Genomic DNA, 22,350 nt, shown 5'->3' with positions numbered 1-22,350 from the left:
AGTAGAGACAGGGTTTCGCCATTTTGGCCACGCTGGTTTCGAACTCCTGACCTCAGGTGATCCACCCACCTCGGCCTCCCAAAATGCTGGGATTACAGGTGTGAGCCACCGTGCCTGGCTGCCTATTGTGCTTTAACGCACATAAAAAGATACATTCCTGTTGCCTCCGAAAAGCAAACGTAAGATGCTGCGCACACTGAACATCTTTGTTTTTTTAATTGAAGAGTGTGTCTTTGAGATGTTTACAGAACATGCACAGCTTCCTCCTTTTTTTTTTTTTTTGTGAGAGGAGTCTTGCTCTGTTGCTAGGCTGGAGTGCAGTGGTGCAATCTTGGCTCACTACAACCTCCGCCTCCCGGGTTCAAGTGATCCTCCTGCCTCATCCTCCCAAGTAGCTGGGACTACAGGTGTGCGCCACCATGCCCAGCTACTTTTTTGTATTTTTAGTAGAGACAGGGTTTCACCATGTTCGGCAGGATAGTCTTTTTTTTTTTTTTTTTTTTTTTCGAGACGGAGTCTCGCTGTGTCGCCCAGGGTGGAGTGCAGTGGCCGGATCTCAGCTCACTGCAAGCTCCGCCTCCCGGGTTTTTACGCCATTCTCCTGCCTCAGCCTCCCGAGTAGCCAGGACTACAGGCGCCCACCACCTCGCCCGGCTAGTTTTTTGTATTTTTTAGTAGAGACGGGGTTTCACCGTGTTAGCCAGGATGGTCTCGAACTCCTGACCTCGTGATCCGCCCGTCTCGGCCTCCCAAAGTGCTGGGATTACAGGCTTGAGCCACCGCGCCCGGCCAAGCAGGATAGTCTTGATCTTGTGATCTGCCCGCCTCGGCCTCCCAAAGTGCTGGGATTACAGGCACGAGCCACCGCGCCCGGCCAGCTTCCTCCTTTATTATAGATGGTCAGCGTTTATTGTGCAGATGTATGGAAATGTGTCTAGTATGGAAATGTGTCCCTTACAGATGGACATTGGTTGCTTTGATATTTTGCACATCTTACTCTAAAACTATGCAACCTTATATATATCTTAAATCCCTTTTTGGTCTTAAATCCTTTTGTGGAATGGGGTCACTCATTTTAATAAATTAATATTTCTGAATAGACTTTGCTGAGTAACTGTATTTAATGGAAATTGTTCATATTTCAGGTTGCTCTTCTGTTGTTAGAAAAAGAAGTATTAGATAAGAATGATATGGTTGAACTTTTGGGCCCCAGACCATTTGCGGAAAAATCTACCTATGAAGAATTTGTGGAAGGCACTGGCAGCTTGGACGAGGACACCTCGCTTCCAGAAGGCCTTAAGGACTGGAACAAGGAGCGGGAAAAGGAGAAAGAGGAGCCCCCGGGTGAGAAAGTTGCCAACTAGACACCCAGAGGGAGGCCGTCTCAGTCTGTCCGCTGTGGTTTCAGCTGGTGCATTATTTCGGCTGTGGCCTTCAGAAGAATGGAAATGCTGCGCTGACTTTAGCCAGCCACTGGCCCAGCTGAAATGATGGGGAGAGGAGTCCTTAGTCCTTTCAGCCTCGGAGGTCACAGTGGGTGGCAGGTGACTTTCCGGAGGCCTTGAGGGAAATGCACACTGTCCCACAGCCTCATTGGGCTCCCAGATGGGCTGGAAAGCTTGAGCCCAGAGTGGCCGAGGCTGGACCCTGGGGCACCAAGTGGGGTCGGCTGACCGTGCGGCAGGGATCGTTGCACTGGACTCTTAGCGTGTGGGAAGATGCTTTCTCTTTGTCGCCCACTCTTCATTCCTGTTTCTCCTCAGTTCCCCTGTGCAGATGGGCTGTGAAATTAAATTGGAGTCCTGATAAGAACATTTTAATTTGACTTAATATTTTAAAGATTGAATCCAGATCACCTGTTGCTGTCTTAATGGAATGGTTTTCTACAGGAGCTGTAACATACTTAAAAATATGAATGTATTATGTAAATATGGCTTCTTTACATAATAAAATGTCCACACTGTACCTTGTTTCAGAACACATAAAGGACCCCTGTTCATGCTCTGGATATTTTTAGAAAACATAATGGCAAGAAATTAAATTATCTTGCTTTTTAGAGGAGAGTCCTTCAAAATCTCAGCCTCGCTGGTTCTCATCAGCTCCCACAGGAGGTTGGAACCTTCTAGAGTTATATGTCCTGCAAAGATGCACTGAGCTCTGGATATAAAGTACATGGGTCCTGAGGGGTTGGTCCTGGCCTGAATTCACAATAACCACCCAGTGCAGTCCTCAAGAGGCCAGTCATGGCCAGATGTTGGCCACACCTCCTGGGTCTAGAAGTTAACGCATAACTGTAGCAGGCCTGGCAGGCTGACCTGAGCCGTCACCTGGATTTCAGAGAAGGTGAAGTGGAACTAAGCTGGAGTCCCCTGGGCCCTGGCTCTCTGGGGACATCTCAGGAGTGGACTGAATGGTAACCTGCTCCTATTGTCTACTAGAAGGGAGTTATTGGTTATGTGCTTCCAGAAAAGTGAGTCTGTAGTGTTGCAAACCTATTATCATAATTCCTAAAAAAAGATGGCATGAGGAAGATTTGCTAAGTCTTCTATCAATTGCTGCTATTTGGACATGGAGGAGACACTGGCATTTTTAACTATTTACATTTTTAGCAGTCTATTTTAACAGCACTCCAGCTTGCCTTGTGTGGTGTTGATGTCAGAACAGTGGCTTTAGAATTAACACAATCTAGTGGCATCCCTGCCATGGCCCCAGGCCATGCATGCTCCATCCATGGCTACTTTCCAGCATCCTGAAATGCCCACCTGTCCCCTGGCAGGCCATGGAAGCAGCTGTTTGGACTCCATAGCTCAGCATGCCAGGAGAACAGGCATCCCCTGCTTGACCTCTGCACCTGCAGGCATGCCACACTGGCCACTTCCTTTCCTCATGGGGTGTTTTTGGGAGGTACCCAATGAAGCATGGTTTCCAGGCTGAGGCTCACACAGTTGTGAGGGTGCCGGGTGTGCTTTTCACCACACAGGCAGTAGACAATTAGGTAGGAGACACTCTCTACTCCTTACCCAACCACTGCAAGACGTGGAGCCAGCGTGGGCTGCCCTCTCACAGGCCTTGGCTGTGAGTCCTCCCAGGGGATGAGAGTGGGGCCCACTGTGTGTCAGGCTTGATACAGTAAGAGTGACAAAGCCAGACAGCACTGTGTCACCCGTGTTTCTGGGTGAGGTGAGCCACCTTAAGCTCTGGGCCCTGGACGGCTGCCAGCGTGGCCTAGAGCCGCTGCTCAGCCTGCGCAAGTGGCCCTCTGTGCTAGGAGGAGCCGTGGCTACCTGTGCCACCACCATGTGGGGCCTGCTCACGCATGGATCTTTCCTCTCCATGGTCACACGGAACATGTTTTCAGGACAGATGTAGTGGTGAGCTGGTAAGATTTATTTTTATTGTGGTCTCAGAATAGTTCAGATTTCTGCAAAATGATCCGTAATCACCTCAAGTCATGCTGCTGTGTTTAGTGATGAAGTTTCCATCTTCCCAAGGCTGGAGCTTAACAAAATTGCTAGTGAATGTAAGGCCTGGGATCACAGACCACCACGGGTGTTGTGGTTGTACTGTGGGGCACCCTAACCCTCAGTGGCCCTGAATGACAAAGCTTTGTCTCTCATTCCCTGTCCAACACAGGTCAGAGTGGGCTCTGCCCAGGATGGTCACTCAGGAACCCAGACGGGTGGACAGGAGGGATTGGGGGGGCTGCCCACATGGGAGGCAAAGCAGGGGGGCTGGCACTGGTACTGACGCTTCCACCCGGGGGTGACATGCTGTGCTCATAGCAAGTCCCATGTTCACAGCTTCAAGAGGGCAGGAAGAAGTAAAGCAGAAATATTGTCAACAGTGAGGTCTGTACCAGGCACTAGCGGGGCTACCTACCATGCGTGCCCCATGGAGTCCGTCTTTGGAACCTCCAAAGGCGTGGCCGGTGGTAGAAGCCATCAAGTGTGATGGGCCACAGCAGAAAAGGGCCCATCCCTTCCACGCAGGGCTGGCTGTTGGTACCCCAGCTCCCACCCAGCACCCCTGGCTTTGTCTGGAGGCCAAAAGGCCTTTCCTGTGGCTCCTCTGGCTAGAAGGTTGGGGAACCCTAGCCCAGGACCTGACTTGGGATTCTGTGGGCGTCTAAAAGGTGGCCGCGGATGGGAAGAGGGGCTTTTGTTTGTGCTACATTGCCTTCCAGCTATCAACAGTTTTGGCCGCCCCGCTGAAAGCCTCCATTTAAAGAACAGCCCTTTCCTCTGTTGTTTTCGTGAAGTGGGGAGGAGTTCACCCCAGGGAGAGACCAGTGACCCGAGTAGCCAATGTAACCATACAAAGTAGCTTACGTCATTTATGCACATGGCTAGAGAGATGAAGACACACGTTTAGTAATTTATTATGAATCAATTATTTCAAAGTCCCATACTGCATATTCATATAAGGCAACACGGCACAACTTCAGGCTTCATCACAAAGGATGAAAAAGACTGTTTCTAACTCCCCTGCTAATTCTCAGACGTGCTTGAACACTTAATGGAAGGTGAAGTTTATTTCGTGGCCCCTCAGTTCTCTTTCAAGTCCTCTAGTAGAAAGTCTCCATGGTGTGATCTTCTGACTGGGTAGAACCCGCAAGTAATTCTCTGCTATTTTAAAGTATTGTCTTTGTTCCAGATGACTAATTACATGACTTGGCTGCATTTGTGAGGGGCCGACACCAACACAACGGACCAGTGTACCACTCAGGGCCATGGGGTAGGAGGCACCAGGGTTCAAGAAGGAACTTGCGTGTTGTAGGATCTGAGCTGGGGCGGCTCCTCTATTCCGGCTATCCATCTATCTCCTCTTCTTCATCCTCAAAAGCTTCCTCCCCATCATTGGCGGTGGCGTCCTGGTACTGCTGGTACTCGGATACCAGGTCGTTCATGTTGCTCTCGGCCTCGGTGAACTCCATCTCATCCATGCCCTCGCCCGTGAACCAGTGCAGGAAGGCCTTGCGCCGGAACATGGCTGAGAACTGCTCGGAGATGCGCTTGAACAGCTCCTGGATGGCCGTGCTGTTCCCGATGAAGGTGGAGGCCATCTTCAGGCCGCGGGGCGGGATGTCGCACACGGCCACCTTCACGTTGTTGGGGATCCACTCCACGAAGTAGCTGCTGTTCTTGCTCTGGATGGCCAGCATCTGCTCGTCCACCTCCTTCATGGACATGGGCCCGCGGAACACGGTGGCCACGGTCAGGTAGCGGCCGTGGCGCGGGTCGCAGGCTGCCATCATGTTCCTGGCGTCGAACATCTGCTGGGTGAGCTCGGGCACGGTCAGGGCCCGGTACTGCTGGCTGCCGCGGCTGGTGAGCGGCGCGAAGCCGGGCATGAAGAAGTGCAGGCGCGGGAAGGGCACCATGTTCACCGCCAGCTTGCGCAGGTCGGCGTTGAGCTGGCCCGGGAAGCGCAGCGAGGTGGTGACCCCGCTCATGGTGGCCGACACCAGGTGGTTGAGGTCCCCGTAGGTGGGCGTCGTCAGCTTCAGGGTGCGGAAGCAGATGTCGTAGAGCGCCTCGTTGTCGATGCAGTAGGTCTCGTCCGTGTTCTCCACCAGCTGGTGCACCGACAGCGTGGCGTTGTAGGGCTCCACCACCGTGTCCGACACCTTGGGCGAGGGCATGACGCTGAAGGTGTTCATGATGCGGTCCGGGAACTCCTCGCGGATCTTGCTGATGAGCAGCGTGCCCATGCCCGAGCCCGTGCCGCCGCCCAGCGAGTGCGTGAGCTGGAAGCCCTGCAGGCAGTCACAGTGCTCGCACTCCTTCCGCACCACGTCCAGCACCGCGTCCACCAGCTCCGCGCCCTCCGTGTAGTGCCCCTTCGCCCAGTTGTTCCCTGCGCCCGTCTGGCCTGCAACAAAGAGAGTCCCGTGCCGTTTAAACAGGAAGGGGCTGCGCCATCACCGTGCCTGGGCACCGACAAGGAGGGCGTGAAGTGATTCCATGGTGCGCTGTTAGCCAAAGGGAGGGGCCGGGGAAACAGGCACCCACCAACGGGGCAGGTGAGCAGGTGCACTGGTACGTTTTTAGGCAAGTCAGAGTAGCTACTGATCAGTTTTAAAGATGTATATACATTTGGACTGGCTGTTCCATGTTAAATAGGTTAATTCATGCACATGGTAGAATTCAAAGGGAACAAAAGGTATACATTAAAAAAATAAGTTACCTGCCGGGCGCCGTGGCTCATGCCTGTAATCCCAGCACTTTGGGAGGCCGAGGCGGGTGGATCACTTAAAGTCAGGACTTAGAGACCAGCCTGGGCAACATGGGGAAACCCCATCTCTACTGAAAATACAAAAATTAGCCAGGCGTGGTGGTGGGGAGCCTGTAGTCCCAGCTACTTGGGAGGCTGAGGCAGGAGAATTGCTTGGACCTGGGACCCGGGAGGTGGAGTTCCAGTGAGCTGAGATGGTGCCACTGCACTCCAGCCTGGGTGTCAAGAGTGGGACTCCATCTCAAAAAAACAACAAAATAAAGTTCTCTCCTTTGGGCTTTCTGAATTTTGTACTATGTATTAAGTATTTTATTTTCAAAACTGACACTTTTTCATGTTAATGGAGCCCCTCATTCATCAACCAGAATTACTGTTGCAAAATGTTTGCAGAATCAATTATTTATTCTGCCCCTATAATTAAATACTAAGCACAGGAAGTAATTCCTGCCCTCAAATTCTTTTCAGGCCAGTTGAAAAAAGGAGCTTAATATGCCTGAAAGACGTCTGTATTTTATGCAGAGTTCAAGTAACAAGAAAGAGACCTAGTTAGTCTGTTTTCTGCATAATGGTGCATTTTTGCCAGACAGGCTTATGTATACCTTTATCTAAAAAATATTTGAATCTGAAAGATTGGCTCTTAAATTTAAAATCCTATTTTTCATTTTATCTCATTTTAAAATGAAGTATTTCACTAGCGGAAGCATTTTTTCCCAGCTGTAAAAATTACACAAGTTTGTATGTCCATATGAACAGATGCACTTAAAGAGAAGTGGGAGGAACTAATTTTTGCTTTTGCTTTTCTGGCACTACAAGTTTCACATAATGCAATGGCTTTCATACACTGCTGTCAACATTTGTATTTATTTACTTAGAGACAAGGTCTCACGCTGTCACCCAGGGTGGTGAACACTGCAGCCTTGAACTCCTGGGCTTCAGTGATTCTCCCACTTCAGCCTCTTGAGTAGCAGGGACTACAGGCACGTGCCACTATACTTGGTTAATGAACATCTGAAAAAACTAGATACTAAATACTTCTCATTCATTTTAAAGTTAACATTATTATTTTTCATAAATCAAATAGTTGCATATAATTTATTTTCTGGAAATAATATAATCACTTTAAAAAACACTTACTCTGTTAAATATATCGATAGAATATATTTAAAATCAGAAATGATTCCAATCAGTTGAAGTTGATTCTTTTTAATTTCCTGTGATTACAAAGTTTTAAATAATGTTATCTACATATATATATATATATATATATTTTTTTTTTTTTTTTTTTCTATTAGTTCACTTATCCAAGGGTGAATATTAAATACTGCCAGAATGGGCCAAGGCTTGGGATCAACTCTATTCCTCTTAATTTTTACATATATGAGAAATCTTGTCTACAGATACATGTAAATGGGAATGAATTATGTTCTACTATGTCATTCAGTTCTTTGTCTTCAGAGTTACATCCCAAAATTCAAATAGTGACCTGTTATCAAAAAGTATTTTCAAGCCTGGGCAACATGGCAAAACCCCATCTCTACTAAAAATACAAAAATTAGCTGGTTTTGGTGGTGCATGCCTTTAGTCCCAGCTACTCGGGAGGCTGAGGTGGGAGGAATCACTTAAGCACAGAAGATGGAGGTTGTAGTGAGCCAAGACTGTGCTACAGCACTCCAGCCTGGGTGACAGAGCAAGACCCTGTCTCAAAAAAAAAAAAAAAAAGTATTTTCAATCATCTTTCACGTAATAACTCAATTTTGTTTGTTTATTGATTTATTTTGAGATGGAGTCTTACTCTGTCACCCAGGCTAAAGTGCAGTGGCACAGTATTGTCTCACTGCAACCTCCGCCTCCCAGATTCAAGCAATTCTCCTGCTTCAGGCTCCCGAGAAGCTAGGATTACAGGTGCTGGCACCACACCTAGCTAATTTTTGTATTTTTTAGTAGAGAGAGGGTTTCACCACATTGGCCAGGCTGGTCTCCAACTCTTGACCTCAAGTGATCCGCCCACCTCGGCCTCCCAAAGTGCTGGGATTACAGGCCTGAGCCACTGCGCCTGGCCAACAACTCGATTTTGAAGAAAGCAGAATTGGAAACAACCTGACTTGCAGGTCATGCCATTTTATATCAGTCATTCTTTTCTTGTTTCTGAATGTAAAGCAAAAACGCTTAACCAAGACTTACTAAATACACTCTCATTCTTTCACTTTAAGGCAATTTACTTCAGTATACTTAGAGTTGGGAAAATTGAAATACCTAATTTCTAATATGAGTTTATCAATTTAATTTTTAATAAAATGTTTTAAATATTTTCATGAAATTTTGGGCTGCAGACTTAACTAACTCAAATCATAAAAACTTGCATTGCATTATACAGACCTCTCCCCACTTACTCCCACTTGACTTTTGTCTACACACGGCTGGTGGCAACAATTCACACCACTGCCCAAAGACCAGCTTCTCTGCTCTCACGTGGGCAGGTCCATCCCTGATGCTGCACACACCCTGGGGACACTGAGCTATGAAGCAGTGAAACCACCAAGGCTGCCTCTGAGAGCTGCCAAGTGCTATATCGGGGAAGCAAGCTGCCTTCCACTTGTCGATCTTTAATTAGTGGACAGGGGGCTCCCATGCAGTTGGGGACACCGGCCTGCTCACAGTGAGGTCTACTGGTGGCACCCCTGGGTTCTGCAGTGCATAGCAAGTGCAGCCTTAAACAATGGTCCTACTCTTGGAGGGAGAACGAAGCGTTTATCGTGCTAAGCACTGTAGGTGTTCAGTGCAAGAAAAAGTCTGGGATTCTTCATTCAGTGTATTGAACTTAATGTTAAAATGTACTGGACTGTTAATAACTCCTATCACATACAAAGGATACCCTCCTTAAATATCTAAAGAAGTCCTACAAAATCAGTAAGAAAAACAACAGCCGTTAGGAAAACAGGCAAAGGCTCTAAACATACAGCTCACAGGAAAGGAAATTCCAATAGCTTAGGTGCTGGAAATAATGCTAAACCCTTCTCCGAAGGGAAAGGCAAATTAAAACAAGGAGATTCTGTTTTTCTGCTATGAAACTGACAGAGATCAGAACACCTGAGTTGCACTGGTGAGGGTTTGGGGAAGGCCACTTCCCACAGGAGCTGGTGGAGACAGCCAAGGGCAGTGGCCTCTGGAACAGCTATCAAAATTATCCCCCTAGACACAGCAATTATACTTCTGTAGACCCATACATGTGCAAAATGACATATATACAAATGTTTACTGAGGAACAGTTTATAAGAATAAAAAGGGGAACAACTTACATATTACCTGAAGACTGGTTAAATCCATGGCAGTATCTTTGCAGAGGATACTCTCAGCCATCAACAGGAATGAGGCAGCCATAGTTGTGAAATGGAAAGATTTTCAAAATATGTTGCTGGGGAGCCAGGGAGGGACACTAAGGTACTGAACAGTGTATACAGTTGGCTCCACTGTATGTATGTGAATATATGTGTCTGCCTGAACATATCTGAAAGGACATTCAAGAATCTTAACACTAGTTTGGGGTAGGAAGGAGATCAACTTTTCACTGTATACCCTTTTGTTCCTTTTAAGTCCTATGCCATGGAAATGTTTTACCTAGCTAGCTAGCAAAATGAAAAAAAAAATTACTTTATTAAAACATGTACAATGCAATTAAGAAAGCACAGACAGTTGTCTTTGAAGGATGGGGTCCTAAGGGAGTTCAGTTCTAGCTTTATATACTGCTTGTGACATTTTAACTAAAACATGTATTTTATGATAATCAAGTGAAGATTAAAGTATAAAGGAATTTATTATTATTATTTTAGAAATGGGGTCTTCCTTGGCCGGGCGCGGTGGCTCAAGCCTGTAATCCCAGCACTTTGGGAGGCCGAGACGGGCGGATCACGAGGTCAGGAGATCGAGACCATCCTGGCTAACACAGTGAAACCCCGTCTCTACTAAAAAATACAAAAATCTAGCCGGGCGAGGTGGCGGGCGCCTGTAGTCCCAGCTGCTCAGGAGGCTGAGGCAGGAGAATGGCGTAAACCCGGGAGGCGGAGCTTGCAGTGAGCTGAGATCCGGCCACTGCAGTCCAGCCTGGGCAACAGAGCAAGACTCCGTCTCAAAAAAAAAAAAAAGAAATGGGGTCTTCCACTGTTACCCAGGCTGGAGTGCAGTGGTGCAATCATAGCTACTGCGGCCTCCACCTCCTGGGCTCAAGGGATCCTCCTGCCTCAGCCTCCTGAGTAGCTGGGACAATTAAAACATTTTTTTTGGCCGGGCGCGGTGGCTCACGCTTGTAATCCCAGCACTTTGGGAGTCCAAGGCGGGCGGATCACAAGGTCAGGAGATTGAGACCATCCTGGCTAACACGGTGAAACACCGTCTCTACTAAAAATACAAAAAAAATTAGCTGGGCGTGGCAGCGGGCGCCTGTAGTCCCAGCTACTCGGGAGGCTGAGGCAGGAGAATGGCATGAACCCGGGAGGCGGAGCTTGCAGTGAACTGAGATTGCGCCACTGCACTCCAGCCTGGGGGACAGAGCGAGACTCCGTCTAACAACAACAACAAAAATTTGTAGAGAAGGTCTCCCTATGTTGCCCATGTTGGTCTTAAACTTTTAAACTCAAGTGATCATCCTGTCTTGGTCTCCCAAAGTGCTGGGATTGCAGGTGTGAACCCCTGAGCCCAGCTCTTCTTTAATGAAAAATTTTAAAATGTCATCAGTAAGTGGGAAATTACTAAATGATGACACATACAATGGTAGGCCCTGTGACTGTCATGGAGGATGTCTGAGATACATTAGTGAACTTTTCAAAAGGCTGCAAAATGGTGTATGTAGCAGTATCCCATTTTCCCCAAACAAAATCAGCTTTGTGTGTGCTCGCCTAAGTGCACGTGGACACAGAAAAAAGTCAGCAGGGCTGGGTGCGGTGGCCCATGCCTTAATCCCAGCACTTTTGGGAGACAGGTGGATCACCTGAGGTCAGGAGTTCGAGACCAGCCTGGCCAACATGGGGAAACCCTATCTCTACTAAAAATACAAAAAATTAGCTGGGCGTGGTGGCAGGCGCCTGTAATCCCAGCTACTCCAGAGGCTGAGGCGGGAGAATCACTTGAACCCAGGAGGCAGAGGTTGCAGTGAGCCGAGATGGTGCCATTGCACTCCAGCCTGGGTAACGAGCGAAACTCTTGTCTCAAAAAAAGGAAAAATGCCAACAGGACACAGCCCAACTGTCTACACACTCAGTTATCCCCCTAGGGAATAAAACCTCAGGGGCCACTAGTAGAAGGCATTAGAGCATTCCCTTTCTGCACTGTATATACAATCTATGTGTACTGTTTGAAAAAAACATGTACAAGCAGTTTGTTTTAACTTTGACATGGAAACATTAAACACTTTTTTTTTAAGGCCAGCTACGATAATCCTAGCACAGGAAGGTGAAGTGGGAGGATTGCTTGAGCCCAGGAGTTTGAGGCTACAGTGAGCTATGATCACACCACTGCACTCCAGCCTGGGTGACAGGGCCAGACCCATCTCAAACAAACAAAACCACACATTTAAATATTAAACACTGAAGTTTCCAGAGAGCAGAACTGGCCAGCTGAAACTGACCACAGTGGGCGCTCGCACTTGTCTGCAGCGTCAGCCTCCCTAGATCTCCGTCTCAGTCCCACTGAGAAGTCAGCTCAGCCTTTCTCTCCTATTGCCTTTGCCCCACTTGGCAGTCCAAAGCCCAGTGCCACTGGCACGGCAGGACCCTGTGGCTCTGCAGAGGGGCCGGGCTAGGCAGGTGCCTGCTGTGTGCCTGCGGCACACCCCGTGGGCCTGGCCATTTTAGTACTCTCAGGTGGCCGTTTCCTTGTGTTTTTCACAAGCCGTAGACGGCGTCTAGAATGTGACTGTTCTCTTACAAACAAGGGATTCTCTTTCTTCCTGCCCAGCTGTGTTGCACAGTGAAACCTGGCTGACTGCCTTCTCTTAGTAGACAAAAAAACAGTCACTGTCCTTCCTAAGCCCCCACCAACTTCTCTCCACCCCTTCCCCACCCAACTTCTCAGGCAGCACCTGGCAAGACTACAACATAGGCATTGGGAGGAACGAGCTCAGGGCTGGTCCACACTCAGTGCTAGAACTGTCCCATTTTACAAAGGAAAGACCCAGGGCAGCTGTCAAAATAGCCTAGGACCTATTTCATTAAAATAGCAGAAACCAACAACTGAAAATAGTAGGTGGCTTTTGGCAAACATAGAACCCCAATCAATCGGACCTTGAGCTAGCTGTAAGTGGACGGAGACGCTGAACTTGACTCCCTCTGCAGCTCACACCATTTACCCAGCTTCCTCAATACTTATAGCATGATTAGCCACGAAATTTTCTGTGCTCTTGATGAAAGTAGGAAGCTGGTGACTTCTGAAAAATATTTTGCTACTGTCTCCTAGCAACAGATGTTCCAGTTAAATATTTGGGAGTTGTGAACTGAACATCTTCTGTACTGATACGGTGTGACGTTAGTGACTTCAGACAGTCAGCAGGAGGCTGCCAACTCTAAGCTTTGGCAGTGGGGCTGCAATAGGTACCCAGGGTTTTCTGAGTCCCCCTCTGGTTTCGAGCTCACACTGGGTGATGGAGTAAGTATCAAGGGTCTGTGCACTCCTGCCCCCTCTTCTAGCCCTGAATCTGGAAGAAAAAGAAATACAGAAAGAGGCTGGAAGAATGTTTACCTTTCTGGTGCTTCGTTCTTTTCCCATAAAACTTTCCAACAATCAAATAGGCATGACTGCTATGCAACCAGCAATTCATTACAGAAAAGTTTTTCTTTCTTTTTTTTGAGACAGGGTCTTGCTCTGTCACCCAGGCTGGAGTGCAGTGGCGCGAACACTGCTCACTGTAACCTCAACCTCCCTAGCTCAAGTGATCCTACCACCTCAGCCTCCTGAATAGCTGGGACCCCAGGTGCACACCACCATGCCTAGCTAATTAAAAAAAATTTTTTTGTACAGAGAGGATCTCACTACGTTGCCCAGGCTGACCTTCAACTCCTGGGCTCAAGTGATCTACTTGCCTCAGCCTCCCAAAGTGTTGGGATTATGGGCATGAGCCACTGTCCAACTGCTAAGTTTTTTCTTTCTTTCTTTCTTTTTTTTGACAGGGTCTCGCTCCATCACCCAGGGGGCAGTACAGTGGCTCGATCTCGACTCACTGCAACCTCTGCCTCTCAGGTTCCAGCAATTCTCCTGCCTCAGCCTCCCGAGTAGCTGGGATTACAGGCGCCTGCTACCACGTCTGGCTAATTTTTGTATTTTCTGTAGAGACAGGGTTTCACCATGTTGGCCAGGCTGGTCTCGAACTATTACCCTCAGGTGATCTGCCCGTCTGCGCCTCCCAAAGTGCTGGGATTACAGGTAACTTTCACTCTTAAAAGTGTACACTACTAATGTGAGTGAGTGTTCCTAAATAATTTCACACTCTATTTGGAAATGGAATGACACTGGTTTATTGTAATTTACCAACTCTAACTGAAACAATATGGTATAAAGCCAGTGAGGACAGATCATCTCCAGTTCACAGACAATTCTGCCTCTTTTACTGGAGAACGACTTAAAAACTATTTAGCTAAACAATATAGAATGTTTATACATTCCGGATACTTCTCCATTCTCCATAATATGTTATTTTAACAAATAAGCATATTCATTTAAACAAGTCACAATTCTTAAAATGGTGTCAACTTGCTAAAATTCCTATTAAAGACGTATCATGTCAGTACAACCTGTTGAAAACTTAAAACATTCTCAATCAAAAATAGGGTTGCATGTCAGACGAAGCAAAGATGCAAGAAGCAATTTTGGGGAAGTTTTTATGTGCCAAAGGTCATTTCTAATGTTTTTGAAGGCTTACAGGGACAGTTAGACAACTAAATGGGCACCGTAGGTCTGTCTTAATTTGTCTTAATCTTCGCGACCCCATTTGTCAACAGCTAGAAAGACCTTACACTCTCCCAATGTTCAATTCAAATAAACCAAAGAAAACTTCACAATTGCTCAAGTGGCAGCTATGAGAAACTAGCTTCTCACCACTTCAGTAGTTTGTGATGCACTCATTTCATAAAGATCAGTTCATGGCTTTGACTCTCTTGAGGCCTGGCCAGGTCCGGGCTGCACTGCGCTGACAGCTGGTGGGTGAGGCCTCCTCGGGGCACCCATCCAGACTGGGTTGGGTCCCTCAGTTGCTGCCAGGCCTGGGGCAGACTGGGCCGGGGCCAGACAGCCATGACCTGCCGAAACCTTCTCCATGAAAGCTGCTTTTTCCGTGACCCCACCTTTTAGACAACTGACATCTTTCTTTTGACACGGTTAAGGCATGCAAAAGCATACGAAAAACAATACCATGAATCTCTACACACCTACTACCCTTTAAGAAATAAAACCAGCCACTGGTACATGAAGCCCTGTATAACAAGTCTGAGTGTGAACATACTAAACTATATAGAATTGGATACTTTTTTCCTATTTTATCTCAAAAAGCAGTAATGGGTGTGGCATGAGTTTCAGCTAACCACCCTTCCCCTGGGAAACAGTGCAGTGTGCGCTGAGTTGCATTTTCATATCCTGTCTTCCGGCTCCTGTGTGTGTGAGTCCTGGCGTGATATGTGTGCAGGTTTCTCTGTTTTACACTGACAATTTATGTCAGCATAGAATAGAAGGGCCAAATTCAGAGCTGTTCTTACACTTCCTATAAAGTAGTCTGTAAAGCTCTGAGTCTGTCATAAAATAAGCATTCAGGTGCTACGTTTCTTTGAAAAGTTTAATTTCAGGCAAAAGTGCAGCAAAAACTGTGCTCTCAGACACTGCTGGTGGCATTAATCCAACCGGAAGTGTGTAAAAAGGGCTTAAATCTCTTCACTCTTTGACCCAGTAATTTTGCTTTTTGAGAATCTATTCTGAAATCAAAGTTAGAAACTGACAAATTGAAGTGAATCAAGATGTTCAATATTCATTTTAAGAACAAATTGGAAAGAAACAGCTTCCTGATTATTGGCCATTATATAGTTGCATAAAGAATTAATTACACATTATGGAGCTATTAAAAATTATGGATTTTAGAAACTGAATATGGTTTATAATGTCCAATGGAAAAAGATATAAATGATACCATGATTACAACTAATGAAGCCAGCAAAAAGAAAGAAACAAAGATGAAAAATATACCTCAGTGCTGACAATGATTATACTAAAATGATGGGCATACGGAATTTTTTTTTAACTCTAGTTTTAAACTTTCTAAGACTGTGGTTATATTAGTTTTTGCTGAAAAAAAGCAAAGTTTAGAAAGCAAAGCAAAGTAAAAATTAAAAATAAATACAAATCACTCAGGATGGTGGGGAGATCTCCCTTTTAAATATATTCCCCTTTATGAGACAATGTCAGCTGTGTCACCTGCTGTGCTTCCTTTTTTGGATTTAGTTGCCAGAAACCCAGAGCTAAAATTAATTCTCAGCCACAGCTGAGCTCACAGTTGACTCTGTGTTGTAAACTGCTACATTTATGCCTGTCTTTTACTGTTGTTTCATATCCTTGTTTGAAGAAGGTATATACTTGACATAACTAAAACTTTAAGATCTTCTTTATCTATAAAAATTCACAGACGTTCTTGTAACTGTTTCCCTATCTCAGGAAGGACTCCTGCGGGGGAGGCAGGCAGGCAGGCAGGCAGCGGGGGAGGCAGGCAGGCAGGCAGCGGGGGAGGCAGGCAGGCAGCGGGGGAGGCAGGCAGCGAAGGAGGCGGGTTTTCACTGCATGGCCTTTCCAGCTGTGCACCACGTGCACACACTGCCTATCAAAGAAGAGGTGTGATTTCTAAAAGGTGTGTTAGTTGGAAACACACGAATTGTGTCTCGTAAAGCTCACTGAGACTACGGTAGACTCAACCAACTGTAATTCAGACTCAAGAAATCTTAGCTGTCCGCTCAGATTCTCACCAAAAATCCACTGAACCTCACAAGACTGGGCAGAATTCTACAAGGAGGTGGGGAGACAGGGCCATTTCTTCTTGCAGCTTCTTACAAGGGTCTGTGACCCCAAGATGCTTGGGGGTCCTTCCTTTCAGACAGTGAAGTGAAGACACCCAGAGAAGGGAACTGATACCCCCAATGGGCACAGAGCTAGGGTCAGCTGCTCAGTTTCCCTCTCCCAGTGCGGTGCTTTCTTCCTGGCTACGTTAACTTGGGAACGTGGTCCAGAAAGAAGCTGTGGCTGCTGAGTCTATACCTACTTAGTAAGTGAGTTATTCAATGCTGATCTGTATAAAGTAGGGTCGTCCTTTTTCCTTCCTCACAATACAGAATATTAATGTTATCCAAGTCAGGTTTTTATTACAGTACTCAGAGAGCAGTCCCTCCAAACTGACAAGGATGACACTGGGCAAGAGGACACCCGCCGTGGGCATGCACATGGATTCAGCTCTTCTGGAGGCCAATCTGCAATCTCTATGTGTGAGCATTTCTGCAGAACAGATTCCGTGAACGGGAACCCTTGGATGGAAATTACTGATTTGCTCAATCTACTAAGTAGTTCTCTGAACAGCTGTTATTTTCCCAAACACATTCACCGACACTAGGTCTTAGCAGCTTCTAAAATACTGGCCAATCTGGTGGGAGAAAAATATTTTGTTTTAATTGCCCCTCACCTCTAGTTACTAGTAAATTTTGTCTCCAGGTATTTATAGTTTTATTACAATTGTGAATAGAATGTGTTTGCCAGTGATTATTGCTTTTAATGTGATTTATCTGTTCCAGTTTGCTGGGACCCTGACAGTTTTATCACTCAAAGTCTAGTGTCCTGGGGAACACCTCCTCCCAGTTCCAGGCAAATCAGAAAGATTGGTAACCTGATAGCAGAACAATTAATTTCTGAATATTTTATCTTGTGTCTGGCTCCCTTACTAAAGTCTTGTAAGTGCTAGTCATTTTTCAGCTGATAGTGTATCTAGAAACTCCAAGAGAATCATTTCATCAACAAATAACACTTTTGTCTTTTCCTTTACATGATTTGCATATTTTCTTTCTCTGGTTTTTGTGCACTGGCTAAAGCCTTCAGAACATGGAACAACTGTAGAGACAATGGACATCTGTTTCTTATACCTAATTCTGCTGGGAATGCTTCTAATGTTTCACCAGGGAGTATAATGTTGCTATGGGTTTCTGGTAGATAGTCTGTAAATAAAGGAAGTTTCTTTCTATTTCCAGCTTACATAGAAGTTTTTTTGTCCTCTACAAATCGGGAACACATCCAAAACTTTATCTTTTTTTTTGAGACAGAGTTTCATTCTTGTTGCCCAGGCTGGAGTGCAATGGCGTGATCTTGGTTCACCGCAACCTCTGCCTCCAAGGTTGAAGTGATTCTCCTGCCTCAGCTTCCTGAGCAGCTGGGATTATAGGCATGCACCACCACACTGGGCTAATTTTGTATTTTTAGTAGAGATGGGGTTTCTCCATGTTGGTCAGGCTGGTCTCGAACTCCTGACCTCAGGTGATCCACCTGCCTTGGCCTCCCAAAGTGCTGGGATTACAGGCATTAACTACTGCTCCTGGCCTCCAAAACTTTAATCTCTTTAAAAAAATTGTTTCCTGCTGGGAGTCAAAAAAAACTCCACTTTTTGGGGGCATCTATTAAGATGTTGTCTTTAATCTATTAGTAGACTTCTTAATGTTGAACCATCCTTGCATTCCTGGGATGTTGCTAGTATTTCTCAAACACTTATTTTGTAGTAGACATTCTAAGTGTTTATTTAATCCTTACATCTTACTAAGAGGTAGACAGTCCCACTTATGATGAGGAAATTAAGTCACAAGTAAGTTAAATAAGTCTAAGGCCACATAGTGAGTGGAAGGGCCAAAATTTTAACTCAGGTAGTGTGGCAGCAGAGCCAGAGTCCTAACCATTACACTATCTAATAGCACATTGGTCACAATGTGCTACTAATATATTTTTTTAAAAAATGCAACTGCATTTGATATTCTAAGTATTTTATTTTGGATTTTTGCAGTAAGTTTGATACACAGCTTTTACTTGTATGTTCTAGTAGAAGCTACCTAGCCTCATAGGAAATGTTGGGAAGTTTTCCATCATTTTCTCTCTGGAATGGTTTGGATAATGGGGATTGTCTGTTATCCTCAATTAAACTATCTCTTCCTGGTGCCTTTTGAGAAAGGGGTTGGAATGTAGATTTTTCATGATGTATTTGATTCCTACACCATAGTGCTTTTAAGCCAGAATCAGTCTTGAAATTCTTCACATTTTCTTGGAAGACACTGCCTTTCACAGGTATTGGAAATGTTTGATTGAGTGAGGCATTTTTTTTTTAAAAGCAATAATGTAAATAGATATGTGGTCTCTAACATTAAAATAGTCAGGTGGGAAACTTCCAAATCTGCCACCTATCCTGTGGGTTCTACTTGATAACACTAATGGTACCACTTCATTTAATTTTATATAATTTTCTTTAGAAGTCTGCAGAAAGACAGGTTTACCATCATTTTTTAGGTGGAAGAAGCGAGGAAAAAAAGGATTTACCTAATTCTGATAAAACCAATATAGGAACCAAAAACAAATGGCAAATAACTTTATAATGATGGGGAGAAATAAGCTAATGTCTAAAACTGTTTCTTAGTTTTTCTTTTTTTGTTTTTTGCTATTTTTGAGACAAAGTCTCACTCTGTCGCCCAGGTTGGAGTGCAGTAGTGCAATCTTGGCTCACTGCAACCTCTACCTCCTGGGTTCCAGCGATTCTCCTGCCTCAGCCTCCTGACTGGCACGTGCCACTACGCCTGGCTAATTTTTTGTGTTTTTAGTAGAGACGGGGTTTCACCGTGTCAGCCAGGATGGTATTGATCTCCTGACCTCGTGATCCACCTGTCTCGGCCTCCCAAAGTGGTGGGATTACAGGCATGAGCCACCGTGCCTGGCCTGGTTTTTGTTTTTTAATCAAGAACTACCAGTAGAAGAATTTCATTTAGAGATATAGAGGTTCCTTCCCACCAAAAAAGTCAAGATTTAAAAAAAAAACTTCCTTGTGATGAACCCAGCTAGGGATAAGGAGGGGTGGGTCTAGGAACCACTGATTTCCATTCACACTTTTTGTATGACACATGATGCTTTAAATCTGGCATATAAACTAAGTTGATTTAAAAAAAAAAAAGAAGAAAGTGAGAAAGATGGAACCTACCAAAGATGAAGTTGTCAGGCCGGAAAAGCTGCCCGAAAGGCCCGGACCGCACGCTGTCCATGGTGCCTGGCTCTAAGTCCACCAGGGCGGCCCTGGGCACATATTTCTGAGCTGGAGGAGAAAAGAACCATCCACAAGAGTTACTTTCAGGTTTCTAAAGGAATTGACTTCAATTCCCACCAATTGACTTTCAAGTCCCACCAGTTCTAGCTGCCTGAAATGGATCACCCAGGGTCTTTTCAGAGAGGGTACAGGAACTTTCTTACAATCACAGAATTGGCTGGGCGCACTGGCTCATCCCTGTAATCTCAGCACATTGGGAAGCCAAGGTGGGCAGATCGCTTGAACCCAGAAGTTCGAGACCAGCCTGGGCAACAGAGCAAAACCCTGTTTCTAAACACAAACAAACAAAACGAAAAAACAAAAAAAATTAGCTACGTGTGGTTGGTGGTGTGCACCTCTAGTCCTAGTTACTCTGGAAGCTGAGGTGGCAGGATCATCTAAACCCAGTTGTGCCACTGTACTCCTAGCCTGGGGCTACAGAGTGAGACCCTGTCTTTTTTTTTTTTTTTTTTTTTTGAGATGGAGTCTCGCTCTGTCACCCAGGCTGGAGTGCAGTGGCCTGATCTCGGCTCATTGCAAGCTCTGCCTCCCATTCTCCTGCCTCAGCCTCCTGAGTAGCTGGGACTACAGGAGCCCGCCACCACGCCTGGCTAATTGTTTGTATTTTCAGTAGAGATGGGGTTTCACCACGTTAGCCAGGATGGTCTAGACCTCCTGACCTTGTGATCTGCCCGCCTTGTCCTCCCAAACTGCTGGGATTACAGGCGTGAGCCACCGCGCCCAGCCGAGACCCTGTCTCTTAAAAAAAAAAAAGAAAAAAAATCCCAGAACCTTAACACTGGAATGAGGAACGAGCCCAGGCATGACCTGGCAGAGGAGGTTCCAGGAAGAGGCAGGATGAGAAATCAAGTCCCCTGACTTCCTGCCTACTGTATTTTCCAGCTCACCCTGACACCTCTTTCCTGTTAGGAAGTTTTAGGACTTTAGCTCCATGGAAATAAACTATGTATTACAGAAAATTGCCAGGTTTGGATGAAATTCTCTGCTTTGTGACACCTCCCCCATGCATACACATACATGTGCCCATGTGCAGTGTGAGCACCTTGTTACCGGGAGCACTCCACTGGCTCTGTTTCCCCAGAGTCACTCTCATTTTGAGTCAGAGTGTTCTTGTGTGGAATTTTCATGCCAATTGGGCTAGAACTTGTTCCCAGTGAGGACAAGGTTAATGATTCCAAATAGGACCTGCTCTTCAACTCCTGTCCTGCAGTGCACACACCCAGATCGAAAATGGATGTACCCAAGCTGGGCGAGGGGTTAACAGGAAGTGCAGTGTATACTGGAACTGTCCTTAGTGTCCTCTAGAAATTTCATCTTCCATGCCCTGATGTTCCCGGCCAGTCATTGCTGCATAAATTAATAAAACTCCACTAGTTGCTCAGAACTGCCTGCAGTTTCAACTTCCAGGGAGGTTAAAGTCTTTTTAGAGGTCTGCAAGGGACCAGAAGAGTCACTGAAGAGAGCGTTTCTCAAATTTTTAGCCAAGAATCCCCAGTAAGAGATACATTTTAAACTGGGGATTAAAAAAAAAAAAAAAAAAGCTTTGTTTTTCCCAAGGATCCTTGAGAAACGCTCTAATTAACAGGTCTCGCTCTGTCACCCAGGCTGGAGTGCAGTGGCACGATCACAGCTCACTGCAGCCTCGACCTCCTCGGCTCAAGCCCTCAGTTAAGTGGTAATACAGGGGCGGGCCACCGCGCCCGACGAATTTTAAAATCGTTGGAGATCGGGGCGGGAGGGGGCCGGGGTGTGGACAGCCCAGGCTGGTCCTGAACTCCTGGGCCCAAGTGATCCTCCAGTCTCGGCTTCCCAAAGCGCTGGGATCAGAGGCCTGAGCCACCGCGCCCGGCCAGACAGAGAAGGCTGGACAGGAACCGCTGCGCTGATTTCACAGCGCGAACCAGCGCTCTGGCCCTCGGGATAGGCCGAATCCAGCTGCTTGAATAATAAACTGACGGCGGATTTCCCGCCCCGGAGGAGCGAAGGGAGTGGCCGGGCCTCCCGCTACGTCCCGGGAGAACTTTTCCCGAAGCAAACGAGCCGCGCGCAGAGGCGGCGCCCGAGCGTCCACGCGGGTCCCGGCCGGGCAGGGCGCGGCGGCCGCGATACTCACACGATGACTCATTGTAGTAGACGCTGATTCTCTCCAGCTGCAGCGCCGAGTCTCCCACGTAGCCCCCGGCCGGGTCGATGCCGTGCTCATCGCTGATCACTTCCCAGAACTTGGGCAGGGCGAGGCGAGGGGGACAGACGCTCAGAACCCAGAGCCCCGCACGCCGGCATCCGCGCCCACCCCGGGCGCCCCGGCGGCCGAATTCCAGGCGCGCCTGAGCCGCCGGCAGCCGCTCCCAGTTGGGGTGGGGGCGGGGAGCGAGGAGCGGAGGTTCCCCGGCCGGCCACGCCCTGGGCGCTCCCTCCCTGCGGCCCGCGCGGGTCCGCACCGGGCTCCGAGGACCCAGGGGCGCAGAGCTGGTGCGCGCCCGTGGGGGGTCGCGCCGGGAGACCCGGGGCCCTGCAGCCGCCCACCCGCGGGGAAGCCCCGTGCAGCGCCAGGCCCACCTTGGTGCCGATCTGGTTCCCGCACTGGCCCGCCTGGATGTGCACGATCTCCCTCATGGCGGGCGCGGCTCTGCGCTGGGCACTGGCTCTGCGGACGACGGCGGCAACTGCCGGCCGGCTGCCAGCGTCCCGGGGCCGACTCTCCGCGCCCCCGCCCCCGCCCCGCCGCTCGCCAATGGCTGTGGGCCCCGCCCCGCCGCCCCCGC

The 22,350-nt window shown here is 47.2% G+C and overlaps 2 protein-coding genes and 1 long non-coding RNA gene across 7 annotated transcripts in view; 2 read left to right on the top strand and 1 right to left on the bottom strand.

Moving 5' to 3' along the window:
* AFG3L2 (AFG3 like matrix AAA peptidase subunit 2) overlaps positions 1 to 1,986 on the top strand; it is an 84,231-nt gene extending 82,245 nt beyond the window's left edge. For all 3 annotated transcript variants that reach the window (XM_074022960.1, XM_005587229.5, XM_065533543.2), the window contains one exon: positions 1,146 to 1,986. In XM_074022960.1, coding sequence (XP_073879061.1) covers positions 1,146 to 1,364 — 219 coding nt within the window. In that variant the 3' untranslated portion in view covers positions 1,365 to 1,986. The remainder of the gene's footprint in view (positions 1 to 1,145) is intronic.
* Positions 1,103 to 22,253, bottom strand: TUBB6 (tubulin beta 6 class V). Of its 2 annotated transcripts, none has more exons than XM_045377955.2 (4): positions 22,145 to 22,253; positions 21,699 to 21,807; positions 19,463 to 19,573; positions 1,103 to 1,781 (listed from the first exon to the last, which is right to left on the bottom strand). In XM_045377955.2, the coding sequence occupies exons 1-4, from the start codon at positions 22,199 to 22,201 to the stop codon at positions 1,744 to 1,746; spliced, it is 315 nt and encodes a 104-aa protein (XP_045233890.1). In that variant the 5' UTR covers positions 22,202 to 22,253; the 3' UTR covers positions 1,103 to 1,743. The 2 variants fall into 2 exon arrangements, with proteins under 2 accessions (XP_045233890.1, XP_005587282.1); XM_005587225.4 differs by lacking the exon at positions 1,103 to 1,781 and adding an exon at positions 4,355 to 5,871.
* On the top strand, positions 5,349 to 17,476 carry LOC141409067 (uncharacterized). Of its 2 annotated transcripts, XR_012427370.1 has the most exons (3): positions 5,349 to 6,022; positions 13,389 to 13,641; positions 16,604 to 17,476. It is a non-coding gene; the product is annotated as an uncharacterized lncRNA (long non-coding RNA). The 2 variants fall into 2 exon arrangements; XR_012427369.1 differs by lacking the exon at positions 5,349 to 6,022 and having other exon boundaries at positions 16,600 to 17,476.
* Positions 22,254 to 22,350: the final 97 nt, after the last annotated feature.

The sequence above is a fragment of the Macaca fascicularis genome, chromosome 18 (genome assembly GCF_037993035.2).
Source record: "Macaca fascicularis isolate 582-1 chromosome 18, T2T-MFA8v1.1".
Classification (NCBI taxonomy): domain Eukaryota; kingdom Metazoa; phylum Chordata; class Mammalia; order Primates; family Cercopithecidae; genus Macaca; species Macaca fascicularis.
This window is presented reverse-complemented; position numbering and strand designations above follow the sequence as displayed.

Bases quoted from the DNA above. Each gene is read 5' to 3' on its own strand.
- TUBB6 (XM_005587225.4), bottom strand. From the start codon at position 22,201: ATGAGGGAGATCGTGCACATCCAGGCGGGCCAGTGCGGGAACCAGATC. The intron at 21,808-22,144 runs GTGGGCCTGGCG...GCCCTGCCCAAG, and splicing joins GGAACCAGATCGGCACCAAG to TTCTGGGAAGTGATCAGCGA. The intron at 19,574-21,698 runs GTGAGTATCGCG...TTTCTCCTCCAG, and splicing joins CTACTACAATGAGTCATCGT to CTCAGAAATATGTGCCCAGG.